This window comes from Phaethon lepturus, unplaced genomic scaffold, assembly GCF_000687285.1.
Source record: "Phaethon lepturus isolate BGI_N335 unplaced genomic scaffold, ASM68728v1 scaffold17082, whole genome shotgun sequence".
Taxonomy (NCBI): Eukaryota; Metazoa; Chordata; class Aves; order Phaethontiformes; family Phaethontidae; genus Phaethon; species Phaethon lepturus.
In genome coordinates this window covers 30,830-45,282 of record NW_010522781.1, presented here as the reverse complement: position 1 = coordinate 45,282, position 14,453 = coordinate 30,830, and the positions used below count along the sequence as shown (strand labels likewise).

General features: G+C 36.1%; 1 protein-coding gene across 1 annotated transcript in view; it reads left to right on the top strand.

Moving 5' to 3' along the window:
- Positions 1-14,453, top strand: part of CCDC88A (coiled-coil domain containing 88A) — a 77,600-nt gene that overhangs the window by 39,769 nt on the left and 23,378 nt on the right. Inside the window, exons 12-19 of the mRNA XM_010281928.1 lie at positions 842-986; positions 1,661-1,845; positions 3,806-3,943; positions 6,436-7,506; positions 8,059-8,186; positions 12,169-12,307; positions 12,936-13,112; positions 13,644-13,805. Coding sequence (XP_010280230.1) covers positions 842-986; positions 1,661-1,845; positions 3,806-3,943; positions 6,436-7,506; positions 8,059-8,186; positions 12,169-12,307; positions 12,936-13,112; positions 13,644-13,805 — 2,145 coding nt within the window. The remainder of the gene's footprint in view (positions 1-841; positions 987-1,660; positions 1,846-3,805; positions 3,944-6,435; positions 7,507-8,058; positions 8,187-12,168; positions 12,308-12,935; positions 13,113-13,643; positions 13,806-14,453) is intronic.

Genomic DNA, 14,453 nt, shown 5'->3' with positions numbered 1-14,453 from the left:
GGAAAGAAAAATGCCAAAGGCAGTACAGTGTTTAATTGGATACCTAAAATACGATGATGAGAAATACAGAGACTCATTAGTAAGAATGAAAGGATCAGGTTTTTTATGTGAAGATAGTCTATTGTTACTTAAAAGATAAAAGAGGTTATTCGTATTTAAAATTCTGGCAATATATTTATATATTTGTCAGAAGGTTATTCCCCAAATAATTTCTGTTTTTAACCAGTTCTTCTCCAAAAAGTAAATATTCTAAAATATGAAGCTGTAATTTGCCTGGGTGGGTTTTTGTGTTCTCTGTAAGGGTTGATAGATTATTACTTTCTTTTTACTTTCACTTTCTGCACGATGTTGAGAGTTGCAGCTGCAACTTATTCCTGTTAAAGTAGCATGTGTGCAGAGAGGGGTTTATAAAGAGCCACGTGAGACGCTGTCATCATGGACCCAGTCCTGTTATAGCTTTTTGCGTCGAAGTAGTCTTAATGATAGTTTAGAGAAGGTAAAATTTTGCTTCTCTGTCTGTTTGGTTTTTGTGTGTGTTACCAAGCTGTGCTTATCATGTATAATTTCTTTCCTGATATTTGGAGAGAAGTGAGCTTTGAAAAAAAGTAAGTAGTCATTGCCATAGGTTATGATGAGAAGAGGTTCTTCTCTGTGTATTTTTCTTTACTGGTTGTTACTCTTTTAAGTTCTCCATACTTTTGTCTGTTCCTCCCTGTCTCCTCCCTGTGTATTAGCAAATCAGAAAATGCATTTTGCATTTCTCTGGCGTACTAGATACTAAAATATTTTGTGCATGTTGAGACTTTTTTTTTTTAACATCACATCTGAAATAATTTTTAAGGAGCGTGATATGGACAGAAAGAAGATTGAGGAACTCATGGAGGAAAATATGACTCTAGAAATGGCTCAGAAACAAAGTATGGATGAATCATTGCATCTTGGCTGGGAACTTGAACAGATAAATAGGACTACTGAACTTTCTGAAGGTAAATATAATAATATTGCAAACTGATAAAATAGAAAAATTGAAAGCTCAGAGGCTGGACAGCTTTAGGAAATTACAGGTTGTTATTTCTAAAGTACAGTGTTTTTTGATCTCTGGAGAGATGTAACAGTTTGGGGTGGTTTTGTTTTTTACTCATTCCCATATATCCCTGGAGATACAGCCCATGTGAAAAAACCCATAAATACCTTGGGGTTAACTTTGTGCTGCCATTCAAATGTCTCTATTCTGTAGCACAGATCATGAGTTTTCTTGCCTTACTGTTCTCAAAGTTAAGAAATATTTGTTAAGGCTTGTTGGAGTAATTGTAGAGAGCTGTGGCAAAAATTTTGATTCTTCCCATATAGTATGCTTGGTCATACACTGGATCCCATACAAAGGATTTGTGGAAATTTAGAGATACATTTATTTGCTCTCTGATGTGATTAGGAACTGTAGGATGAATAGAATATTTACTTCTATGCATCTGCGGAGTTACCTATTGGGTAAGGAGGATGGGTCATTAATCCTAACTAGCTCTATTCACCAAGGAGTAGGAGGTGGTCCTGTCATTGGAGGACCATTAAAAGCTGCTAAATCCTAAAGTCTAAAAACGCAAAGTCCAAGAACTCCAGATAGTAAGTACACTTTTTGAATGGTGTTTTTTTTCTCTTATAGTGCCACAGAAATCACTTGGTCATGAAGTAAATGAACTGACATCAAGCAGATTACTGAAGCTGGAAATGGAAAACCAAAGTTTGCTGAAGACAGTAGAAGAACTACAAAGTGCAGTAGGTTCTGTAGAAGGCAGCAGTTCAAGGATTCTGAAAATGGAAAAAGAAAACCAAAGACTTAGCAAAAAGGTAATCTTTAGTATATGTTTGAATTGTGCATGAGTTGCCTAATGCAGTGTTGGGGACATAATGAGTACTGACAGTGTTTTATGATACTTGAGAACATTATTTTAATTTTTGTAATTATTAAGCAGGGGAAAGTAGGTGTAAATAGGTGAAGACTGACCGATAAGTCTAAGCGAAAAATCATGTGTCCTCATTCATGACTGAGAAAAAGAGAAGTTGGGACAAGGAATTGATGAGCAAGTGAATGGAAGGAGTTTGTCAGATTTATCTGTGCTGATCTACGATATTTTACTCTCCAAATTATGTATATCAAATAGGGTAATAATTTAGTCAGTGATATTTATAGAGAATAAAAATCGGAAGAACACATGGACTAATTACATAGCTTTGCTTCAGCAGCTATTTCAGATGTTAGATTATTTTTAGAGAAGAGTTGGTAAGAGATGACTTTAAATTGAAAGAAATCCCTGCTGTATTCCATACTTCCATGGTTTTTTTGGTTTCTTAACAATACGGTTTTTTTTTGCAGCAGCCTGTGTGCTGCTTTGAGTTTCTGTACAGTACCAGAAAGGCAGCTAGGAGGGTACAAAAGAAAGGAATAGGTATGAGAAGCAAGCAATAGTTGGTCCTTGTGATTGTCTGATACTGTTCTTGCCACTTTGGATGTCTGGCAACATGTCCTTTTTCTCTTTTCACTTGCCCCTGAAGACAATGCTCTGAACAGTGATGACTTCAGCAAAAAGCAGGAAGTTGAACGAAATGTCTGTTACGAATTCTCTATACATATTCTACTTCCATCTGGGCACGCTTTCTCTTAAAACAAACGGCTAATACGGAGTCTTATAAATATGAGATACAGCGACCACAGGAACTCCACTCCCAGTGCCCAGTTGGCAGTTGGGCAAGCGATGGATAAATTTGGCTCCCAGACGGAGGCTGACTGCATCCCTGCTGGGGTGACCGAGCCAGTTACTTCTCCTTGGCAAAAACCAGTGAAAGTGCCAGTAACCCTGTAAAGCATGTGTTGATCTGCTAAGCAGGGGACCAGGAAAATCTCAATTTCAGAGGAAGAGGGAGAGGGAAGCAAAAGATTGGTCAAACTTTAGTATTCTCATCCAAAGAGAAAGATTTAATTCAGGTTCTGGCCTTATTGATGCTATGCTTTTTGCGTATTTTGGATCAACAAATTGCTTCACGGGGAGCGAATTCCATTCTACTGCCTTTTTGTCATTTTATTTCTCAGTATTGTTTAGCAGCAATTTAATGTGTAATTCATATAATAATGTTTCTAAAAGTATTCCCCCTGCCTGGGGTCCAAGTTATGTCTGGACTTCTCTAAGGTGAGGGAGTGTGGATGGCGGAGTTGACACAGAATATAAACCTCCAGCAGATGATTGTTTAAAAATACAACGTGTGTGTTGCTTCTAAGTAACTAATTATAACTTAGATGTGACAGAAAAATCACACTTGGTTATTTTCACTTGTAAACAGTTTTGCTGACTGGTGACATTACAAGTTGGAACCGTTTGACAAAACAAACCTGTATATTTAATTCCCAAGGAATCACCATAAGTATCTCTTGAAATTGTTAAGTAAGATCAAACAACATTCAACCTTTATAAGTTAAAAGGAGCTTGGAGGAGCAGTATAAGTCTCACTAGGATGGAATTTTAAAAGAAAAAAAGAGGCTTGGGGAAATATCCAGAACCTAATAAAATCAGACCGCTTTTTTAATGCAAAAGTGCTTTATAGATACAGTCTTCTGAGCCAGCAAGCAAATTCTGTCAGAAGTAGATTTATTTCTAGAAGAGATTAGTTGTTTCAGGTAAAGAATAGAAAAGTCTATTTTATTCTTTCCTTTAACTTGCTTTATTCATTTTTATAAGGGTACCTTCAACCTAGCTAAGAGAAATACTATTGTAATTTCTAAGTACACTTTAAAAAATGGTGTCCTTTTCCCTAGCTTGAAGAGCTGGAGAATGAAATTAGCCAAGAGAAACAGAGTCTTCAGAACAGTCAAAATATGAGTAAAGATTTGATGAAAGAAAAAGCACAGCTTGAAAAAACACTTGAAGCACTTCAAGAAAACTCAGAGCGACAAGTGAGTAGCGGAATCAAAAGTCTCAATGCTGCATTGTACTGTACTGTTCTCCTTTTGTACTTTTTTACAGGCATAAGGGGATTGTAAATGTAGCAGATTTGCCAAAAGGATGTGTCTGGCAAAATAGCTTGTCTAAGACCTGCAGCCAGTGAGAGGCATGACTCATTTTTAGCTGAGGCTTTACTGTTAGTTTTAGAACTTTTTAGTGTTTTGTAACGCTTCTGTGGCTTTCATGGGCTATGCATTTGCTATAGCTGCTTTAGAGGGTGTAGCTCAGCCAAAGTAGAAAATTGGGAACTTTGGAGGTAAGCCAAGCACCTCTCAATGGAGGACAATGGGTTCCAGACAGCTGGTCAGTGTTTGAAGTAATGTCGAAGTATTAATGAGAATTACAGCAGCCTGTCCCTTGAAGGGACCTGACCGAGACCAGCGTAGCAGAGCCGGTCTGCTCTTGTGTTGCTCAGTCTTGTTTATCTGAGGTAGAAACCATCACATCCAGCTTCATAATAGTCTCCTGCACTAGAATGTGTTCCTGCTGTGACTTGGAGGTGGATAGCAGAGTTTATTTTTGGTTGCCAGAAGCTGGCCTCTGTGTCTTTGTAAAAGTTAGGAGCCGTATTTGGGAGGGTACTGAATCTCTGACCTATCTGTATCTAATGGGTGCTGACACCTTCTAAGGTCTGAGAACTGCAGAGCAGTTCAGAGGACCTGTGGAAGGCAGGCATTAGGAAACAAGAGTTACAGAAACTTCTGGAAATTGCTTCTTTAGTAACCAAGTCCTTCAGAATTAGAACTGTAGTTATCTTTTATAAATTCCACTGATACTTCTTGATAAGATTGACGAGATTGACCTTTTTTTAGCTTAATTTGAAAGTACGCTATTTAGGAATACAGAATATTATATTTCAAAAATACTGAAAATTTCTAAAGACCCAATTTAATCAGGAGATTAAATTCCAGACTTAGAAAATGCAAAAACCCCAAAATTGTGCTTGGCTTTGAAGCTTTACTTTCATTTAAAGAGAACAGTGGGGATGATTTTAAAGAAAATATGCCAACTTGTCTTGTTTAAAAGTGTTTATTGTTACAATCAATTATAATTGATCTATACATTGTATTAGAAGTGTACTCTAGGGAGAAAGACTAGAACTTTCTGGAAAAAGTCATAAGTCCCACTTCAACCATCAGGGATACATATATTGTTTTTAACATGTTGGAGTAGGACTGACATTTCAGTGGGACTATTTCTGCTTAAAAATAATATACTTAGGAGCTGTGATGGGTTAGCAGCATCTTTCATGTCTTTTACAAATTCTGTGCTGACACTTACTGGAGTCGACTATACAAGGTTCATTTGATTTCATGAAAAATTATGGAGGCACTGATCATGATTTTTTTGTTAAGTTTGGACCAGAAGCAGAATTTACGGAAAGTAATTATGCATGTTCAGTAACACACCAGGTTATGTAAAGTGTTACAAAGTTGTATTTGTAGACACCTGTTAATTAGTTTCCTATTAACTGTTTCAGAACAGTTTGTCATTGCTAGGAATGGAGCTGTAGATCCTGTAATTAATAGTTACATTCAGACTTAAATATGAAAGAACAGTATAATTTTCTCAGTCTGTTTTTCATTGCAACTAGCACTCTTGCTTTTCTCCAAAACAGTTTATTGTTGAAACATCCCTGATGCTATGTTATTAGTGTATTCTTAAATACTGATTTAAGCAGCTTTCTGGATTTTGCTGTCTGTCATTACATACCTAAACAATTTCAGATGCTTTGGAGTAACTGAAAAAATCAAAAGATACTAAAAATTAAGATGTAATTGTTGCCTTTATCTTTGAAGTAGATCTGGGAATATGTTACCTAAGAAAAAATTTGGTTCTAATACGATTTACCTTCTCTGGAAGCTGTTTTGGACCAGCATGTCCAAGGGTTCTTTTTAAGTAAAAAATTAATGTAACTTTGATGTGTTTCTACCCGAAATGTTAGGATGCCTTCATATCCCACAGACCACCTCTGTTTTTTCCAAGTGAAATAAAGACACTTTTGCAGCCCCCACACCTCCCTCCATCTCAAGTTTGGTTTAGAAATTGACTGCAGTTTTGTTTTTTGTGGACACATATGTCTGTAAAGTAGGGAGTTGAAGAAAAATAATCTAAATCTGGGTGGACATAAATGAAAATTAAACTCAGCGCAATAGATACAACTTTGTTTTGGTTTGTGCTTCATTAGTTTTATGTTATCTACTAATATCCAAGAGGAAGATATTTGATAATTCACCTTGACGTATTTTGCTGTCAAACTTATACCTACACAATGCTTGTAATGCTGCAAATAAATACTCGTAGAGTAAGAGAAAATTTTTTAAAAACTTAAAAGGGAAATACCATGTTATCTCATTATCGTAGTACTTTTGTTTTATATATGGAAGTAATTACTTTTTGGCATGTTGCTCACCAGAGTTTACAATTTCTCCCCCCAAATTAGATTAAGCTATTAGAACAAGAAAACGAACATTTGAATCAAACCGTAGCTTCTCTGAGACAACGCTCACAAATCAGTGCTGAAGCGAGAATGAAAGAAATAGAAAAAGAAAATAAAATCCTTCATGAGTCTATTAAAGAGACCAGTAGTAAGTTAAATAAGATTGAATTTGAAAAAAAGCAAGTCAGGAAAGAACTGGAACACTACAAAGAGAAAGGGGAGAGAGCAGAAGAACTTGAGAATGAGCTGCATCATCTGGAAAAGGAAAATGAATTATTACAGAAAAAAATCACTAACTTAAAAATTACTTGTGAGAAGATAGAGGCCTTAGAACAAGAAAACTCAGACCTGGAAATGGAAAACAGAAAACTAAAAAAAACTTTGGATAGCCTAAAAAATCTCACTTTTCAATTAGAATCCTTAGAAAAGGAGAATTCACAACTCGATGAAGAAAATTTGGAATTAAGAAGAACAATTGAATCCTTGAAGTGCACAAGCATTAAAGTGGCACAATTACAATTAGAAAATAAGGAACTGGAGAGTGAAAAGGAGCAACTTAAAAAAAGCCTTGAACTCATGAAAGCCTCGTTTAAGAAAACGGAACGCTTGGAAGTCAGCTACCAAGGCCTAGACACAGAAAACCAAAGGCTACAGAAAGCCCTTGAAAACAGCAATAAGAAGATTCAGCAGTTAGAAAGTGAATTACAAGATTTAGAGTCCGAGAATCAGACTCTGCAAAAGAATTTAGAAGAGTTAAAAATCTCTAGTAAGCGCCTAGAGCAGTTGGAAAAGGAGAATAAGTTGTTGGAACAAGAGACTTCTCAACTGGAAAAGGATAAGAAACAGCTAGAAAAAGAAAATAAAAGGCTTCGACAACAAGCGGAAATTAAAGATAGTACTTTAGAAGAAAACAATGTAAAAATTAGTAATCTGGAAAAGGAAAATAAATCTCTATTTAAAGAAATAGTTGTATATAAAGAGTCATGTGTACGCCTGAAAGAACTTGAAAAAGAAAATAAAGAACTCGTGAAGAGAGCTACCATTGATAAGAAGACCCTTGTCACTTTACGAGAGGTAAACAGAAATTAGGTGCCCTTCCTGTCATAATCTATTTGTAGTGTAGAGAAATTACATCTGTAGTTTTGAAAAAAGTTTGTATTTTGTATTGTTTTATGCTTTAATCTGTGTAGTGATGAGAGTAGGGAAAGTGTTAGATAATCAAAACTTATATAATCACCATAATGAAACAGAGTAATAGAACCATATAACACTTAATTCTGTAAGGTTGCTTACAGACTGTCCTGGAGCCTTTGTTAAATGAATTTTGTTCAGATTCTTCATGTTCATATTTGTTCTGTCTGAAACATTTCCCCTTCACCATAATTTTCCAGACCAAATTTGAAAGGGAAGTTCTACAGAAAGGAAGGGAGAAAACAACTACCATGAAATCATATTATAGTTAACAATGTCTGATATAGCTGAAAGTTAGCAATTGGAAGGAAAGGAGATTTAACACTGAGTTACTCAAGTCATGTAGTGATAAAAGACTCTTGCCTTGGCACTTCTAGAATTAAGACTGCGTTATTTTCCTTGTGGTGATACTGACTGTAATGTTTTCTGTGTAAGGACTTGGTGAATGAAAAATTGAAGACCCAGCAAATGAACAATGATCTAGAAAAACTTGCCCATGAACTTGAAAAAATAGGTTTAAACAAGGAGCGTCTCTTGCATGATGAACAGAGCAGTGATGACAGGTGAGAATGTCAAGGCCTATCTGGATCAGTGTAGAAATTAGGGTCTTTTTGATCCATAAAGATGAAACGGTTTTACGGACTGCTTTTGTGCATACTCTTAGATTTTAAAGCACATTAATAGACCCAAAATTGAACTTGCTGTTCTTTGAAATTAATAGGGTAGTTGATGTGCTTTTACATTCAGCTGTCTGTGAGAGTGAGTTACCACTTTTTGTTACAAAGAAATTTTTTGAAGCATGTCAGTAGATACAGGTAATGTATAATTAGAATGTTTTATGTTCTAGTTAGCAGCGGGAACAGTAACAGTAAAATAGGCCCAAAGTGGTTTCTTTTTTTCCTTTTTGACTGCTTGACTGATAGAAAAGTTTTTTTACGCTTTTGTCACATAATGGTTACCTTAAACTGTCTCACTATTTCCTTATGACTGTTTCCTTCTAATTCTTCGCACCAAAAGGAAGCTGTTTGCATTCCCACTTACACGCTGGGAAGTATCCGATACTTAAATGTCTCCAGAACTTCATACTGGCTCTATCACTCTACCACACCTGCCATTATAAAGCAACTGCTATCCTGACATCTGTTTCCTCTACTGTATGTTGTGTTCTGTCTTATCCTGCAGGGATTTAGGGAAAATTTGTGACAGGAGAAAAGCAGGCTAGTATGGGCTTCTAGCCAATCTTTATTTCATGATGGTATTCAGTTGTGCTCTTTTAAAAAAAAAAAAAAAAAAAAAAAAAAAAAAGCTGCTGTCATGATCTGTTATTACAACTGATTGTCACGAACATGTAGGTTGATTTTTGGGCCTTCTATACCAAAAGAAAACCAAACAACATTTTTCTGCAGTTTCCCTTTCTTGCTGCCTGTGCTCTGTTACTGGGGTGGTGCCAGAATCCTGTGTGGAGAATCTGTTGCCCCCTTTTTGTTTTCTGCTGCTGTCTTTCATCTACCTTTCTCAGCTCACAGATGAGGAGTTCTTCTGTCAAGAAAAGTCCTCAGGACTTTGGCTAGTCTGATTTCTTCAGATTTAAGCATTACTGTGTAGCTTGCAGTGCATAGTATGCTTTTGGTTTGTCGTTAGGTAAATATACCATATAAAGGAGAATGAGTCCTTGAGCTGAGTTGAAGCTTAAACTGCTTAGATGAAGAAGTCCAGATTGAGCAACATTTTTCCAAATCACGTTCTAGATTCCAGGTTATTGGAGTGAGTGCTCCTACAAATAGAGAGAATATTGTTCTGTAAAGGTGCTTTTGCAAATTATACTACATGAAAAGGTTTGTGAGTCTACTTCTACGTTCCAGACAATGGCACTTGTTCTTTACAAGTGCTTCTACTTTTAAAGATCAGATGTTGTGGGTTCATTTCTCATAGGTCAGTTTGTGGCATTATATGAATTAGACTTTGGGCCATATAGTAGTAGTGTTTCCTTTGCATTTTACAGAACGATGTTATAATGAATCTATAAATTATAATTTGGAAGAAAATTTGGAGTTCCGTGTCTGTGTGGACTGGGGAGTCTTGTCTACCTTTCATTAAATTATCATCTGTAAAGGAAATTTTAACATGCTTCTGGCACCTGTCATGACCTGTTCCGTTTCTTCCTTTGCTTCCAGGTTAGGTGTGTGGGAATTACACAACTAAGTAATTTTCTTTTCATTGCTGCCACCTTCACTTAGTGCACTTCTAATGGGTATTCCTCTTCCAAGGAATCGGTGCACGTTTTTTTGCTATGTATACATTGTATATTAAGAACACAGCTCAGGTAGCAGGCTCAAGCATTGCATACTGGTTGACCTGCACTTGGCACATGTCTGCTGCTGGCCTTAGATCTCTTGTAATTTGGTGCTGCTCACCTGCACCATCGTAAGAACAGCTCATGCTGAATTCTTTAGAGATTACTTTGCAGCAGGAGATACTGCCTGTCTAGAAAGGTGTGTATGGCAAATGTGATTGTCCAGCACTGACTGTGTGAAAGCACCACAAAAGCAGATGGAATATTTCATGGTACAGGCTATTTGGATATCAGGCTGGCTATGATGTGCTATTAAGGCTGATCTGTCAGGAGGTGTGCAGTAAGCTTCGTATCTTGAAGCTTACCCAGAACATTATCTAGAGCTTACCTCTGAGCTCAGGCTTGTGAGGAAATAGTTTAGATGTGAAGGAGTTTGGGCTATGTTGTTTTGAACTTCTTCTGAAACAAGAACGTAGACCTATCTTTAGCAACTTCATGTAGAGCTGGATGATTGTGAATGTGGAATATTTGTTTACGAAGTGGTTGGTTTGAAATTGTGCTGTGCCACTGTCCTGCCTTTTGTTATGCTTAATTTTTTTCACTCATCCAAAAGGTACCTGGATTGGTTTCTTAATATTATTAATATTATTACCTAGGTGAGGCATTAGCAATTGTTTCATCAGGCCTGTAGAAAGCTAAGTTCATTATGGCCAAAATTACTTCTCAGTGTATTTTTGGTCTGCCTCTCTCAATTTAATGACAGAAATAAAAAATGCACAATTTTTCTCTCCCTGGTTGGAGAGAGCTGTGGGGGTTTTTTTGTTTGTGTGGTGTTGTTGTTGTTGTTGTTGTTGAATGTTTTCGGTAGCACTTCAGAGCCCTTCTGTTGGGACCTAAGCTGACCATGTTTGACAAGTTAACTTCAAAGTGTTTTCCATTTTCTCTTGCCTTTCAAATGGCTGTTGTCTTTTGACAAAATATTAATGGATTATGACACTGAATCTGAAATACTCAAATCTCAGTGATATTAGAAAATTTGTACCATCTTTCATTATTAGGTATTCAAAAGGAAACTGGATACTGGGTCTCTGCTATTAGTCTTTTTCCTTCTTTGTTTTCTTATATAATCATGTACCTTTTCAGTAACAGAAATTATTATTTGTAGCTGGATATATGCTTCAGCTCAAGAAGATGAAATGCTATGTATTCTACTAGTCACAGACTGCCTACTGTTTCTTAAGTCCCTGAGAATTACTTGTCATACCTTAAAATCTAGGATTCTCATCCTACTACATGATGCTACTGGACAGCTTTCTACTTATTAATTCTCTTACCATTGGTCTTCTGCTCCAGTTCCTGACTAGATCTAATGCAGTTGTTCATTCAGGAGTCTCTTGCAATCTATTCCATTCACTAAAGTGATAGATTCTTCAGCAGTCAAGATTAAAAAGGGGGATATTAGTGGTTTGTTTTGTTTTATCCTGTTGTGGGGAGAAGTGGGATGTTTTCCAGATTCTGAGCACATGTACAGTGGCTGAACTGCTTAAAAGTGATCAATGAGTGTGGTTTTCAGTATTTTCTGAAAAGGAGATACTGTTCTAAACCGACACATTCTAAATCTGACCACCTGTCTCCCAAATATGTGGTCTGGGTTTTTAGATGCCCTACAATATTGTAAATATGGTAAAAAATGGAAGCTTTACACATCAGGAGTGGTAACAGTCTTAAAATACCAGCAGCTGGGCTGAGTGAGCAATTTGCACATTCATAGATAAAATAAGTATGCACCTGCAAAGTACTGTGTTCTGTCTCCTTCCCTAGCCCTCCTCTTTGTGAGCTGGCAGGAAATGGAAATTGATGAAAATCTTGCTCTCCAAATACTTCACATTCTAATTTAGTTCAGGTCCCCACTGGATTCGCTGGAGGGGAGCCAGAAGGAAGAGTGCTGTCATCACACGCTAATGATCCAAATAAAGCCAGCACCCTACTGGTGTGGCTGAACGTGGCTTTTTGTATGTCTAATATGTTTAAAAAGAAAGAAGGATTCAGAAAGGTTTTTGAGTACCATCTTCCATTTGTGTTAGACATAAGACTTGATATTAATACTGAGGTGTCTTCATGCTTTTGAACAGAATAAGCATTCAAGCACTTTTTAATGTAGCTATGAGGCTACTGTTTCAGGACTTAAGAATGTAAATACCTCAATTTTTTGAAATACAGACTTTTTAGTGTGTGATGTCATTGACCAGTAGGTACAAGCTTTTGGAGTCAAAATTAGAATCCACACTCAAGAAGTCCCTCGAAATAAAAGAAGAAAAAATTGCTGCTTTGGAGGCTCGTTTAGAAGAATCAACAAATTTAAACCAGCAACTCCGTCAGGAACTTAAAACAGTAAGGAGAATGACTTTTTTTTTTTTTACTGTAAGATTAAATTACTCCTATACCAGCTATTATTATTTCTACACTTGACCTTTTGTGTAAGACAGCAAAAGATGGGCATTGTTCAGGTAATGTAAAGCAGGGCAAGGGTATGACTCCTTTTTAAGACTGCAGTAATACAGGCCCAGTGTTGTAATCGCATAAAAAGTTGTTGAGTTTTTATTTCTTGGTCATTGAATATGTCAGGTGGATAAATAATCTGAAGTTCATTTGATTTGGGGTGCCAGAAGTCATCATTTTCAGTTACATTTTCTGATCTAGCTTGAAAAGCCTGAGTGGACTGGTTAAAAAAAGAAATACAATCTCCTTGGTTGTAGGAGTTTATTATGTTGGGGGATACAGTTGAGCACTGAAATGAAATAGAAAATAGAGATCTCTTTCTGTTAGACAAGTGTTTGTTAGGATTAAGCTATCCATATCCATAAATAATTTGTACATCATCTCCCCAAACATACACAAAAAGCAAATTTATAAATACAGTAACATGGCACTTTCTGCTCTTGGAAAAGTCATGTAATAAATTAAGATGTAGAAAATGGAAAATTCTAAACCTAATATCAGTTGTCCTAAATAATTTCAGGTGAAAAAGAACTATGAAGCTCTCAAGCAAAGACAAGAAGAGGAAAGGATGGTTCAGAATTCTCCTCCAAGAAGTGGAGAAGAAAATCAGTCTGTCAATAAGTGGGAGAAAGAAAACCAGGAAACTACTAGAGAATTATTGAAAGTTAAAGATAGATTAATTGAAGTGGAAAGGAATGTAAGATGTGTTTTAAATATTATTCTGGTTTTAATTATTTGTTGTGAGCTGTTCCAGTAATATGAATGAGGGTATTGTTAAGAAAGTATGCAATTTATCACATAGTTTATGTACCAAGCAGAATCTGAATTAAATATAGTTCATGAAGCAGCTGGATTCTGCTCAGAGGGATGCCGTAAAGCACTTGACCAGCTTTTAAAAGGAAATGTGGAAACCTGAATTTGCCCTTTTCAATCCACAGATATCTCTAAATCCCTCTTAAATAATAATATTTATTTACATGAGTCTTGGAGATTACTATTTCTCCATAGGTACAATATTAGTTACCCATTTTTTCAATCTTAACCTGTAGTGATAATATCACTGTGTGTTACTTTGTTATATAAGGTGATTTACAGTTTTGTTATACCCTTTAAATCTCTGTGAAGTCATGCTGCTTTATTTGTTTTGGATAAATAAGGGGGTTTTTCTTGAAGTTCGGTCAGCAACTGTGAACTCAAATTTTCTGGGTTGTTTTTTTAATTTTCGAAGAATGCTACACTGCAGGCAGAGAAGCAAGCACTGAAGACACAGTTAAAGCAACTTGAGACACAGAACAGCAATCTGCAGGCTCAGATTCTTGCACTTCAGAGACAGACTGTTTCTCTACAGGAACAAAATACAACTCTACAAACTCAAAATGCCAAGCTGCAGGTAATATTTTCCTATTTTGCTTTCACAAATAAAATAAATTCAAGGTTTTTACATGAAAGCTTTAAAACTAATGGCAATAATGTATTGTAAGTCACATTTTGCTTCTGGGCCAGACATGGAAAAGGAAGGAATGTGCAAATAATTTGCACTAAGAGCAGTCAAATAGAATTTTCTTTGCTGATCAATAACAACATTTCTAGAAATGGATTTTAATCCTTCATGTTGGTCCAATTTCAACTCCTGACTTTATACTTAGGAGTAGAGTAGATTCTCTTATCCAGTCTTCTAAGATAATTTTTTTAAATGTCTTTTTTACTTCTCAATTAGGTCAGGGAATAGCGTGTCCAAAGAGACTGATAAATTTAGTATTTTGTCTATTTTTAGAAATAGAGTTTAAAAAAAAAAGTAAAAGCGATACCTAAGAGGAAAATCAAGATGTTAGTAAGTACAGAAGACTTGGGAAAGAACCTTTGAAAACTACCTAAATACGTGCAGATTGAATTCAGATAATTCAGAGGCAAGAAAGGTAATGTGTGACCATGGAAATTATAAAAATGGTTGCCCACACAGTCTTGCAGCTCTTATGGCCAAAATTCAGATGTCGTTCCTCATACTTTAACAGGGTTATTAAATACATCTCTCTCTCTC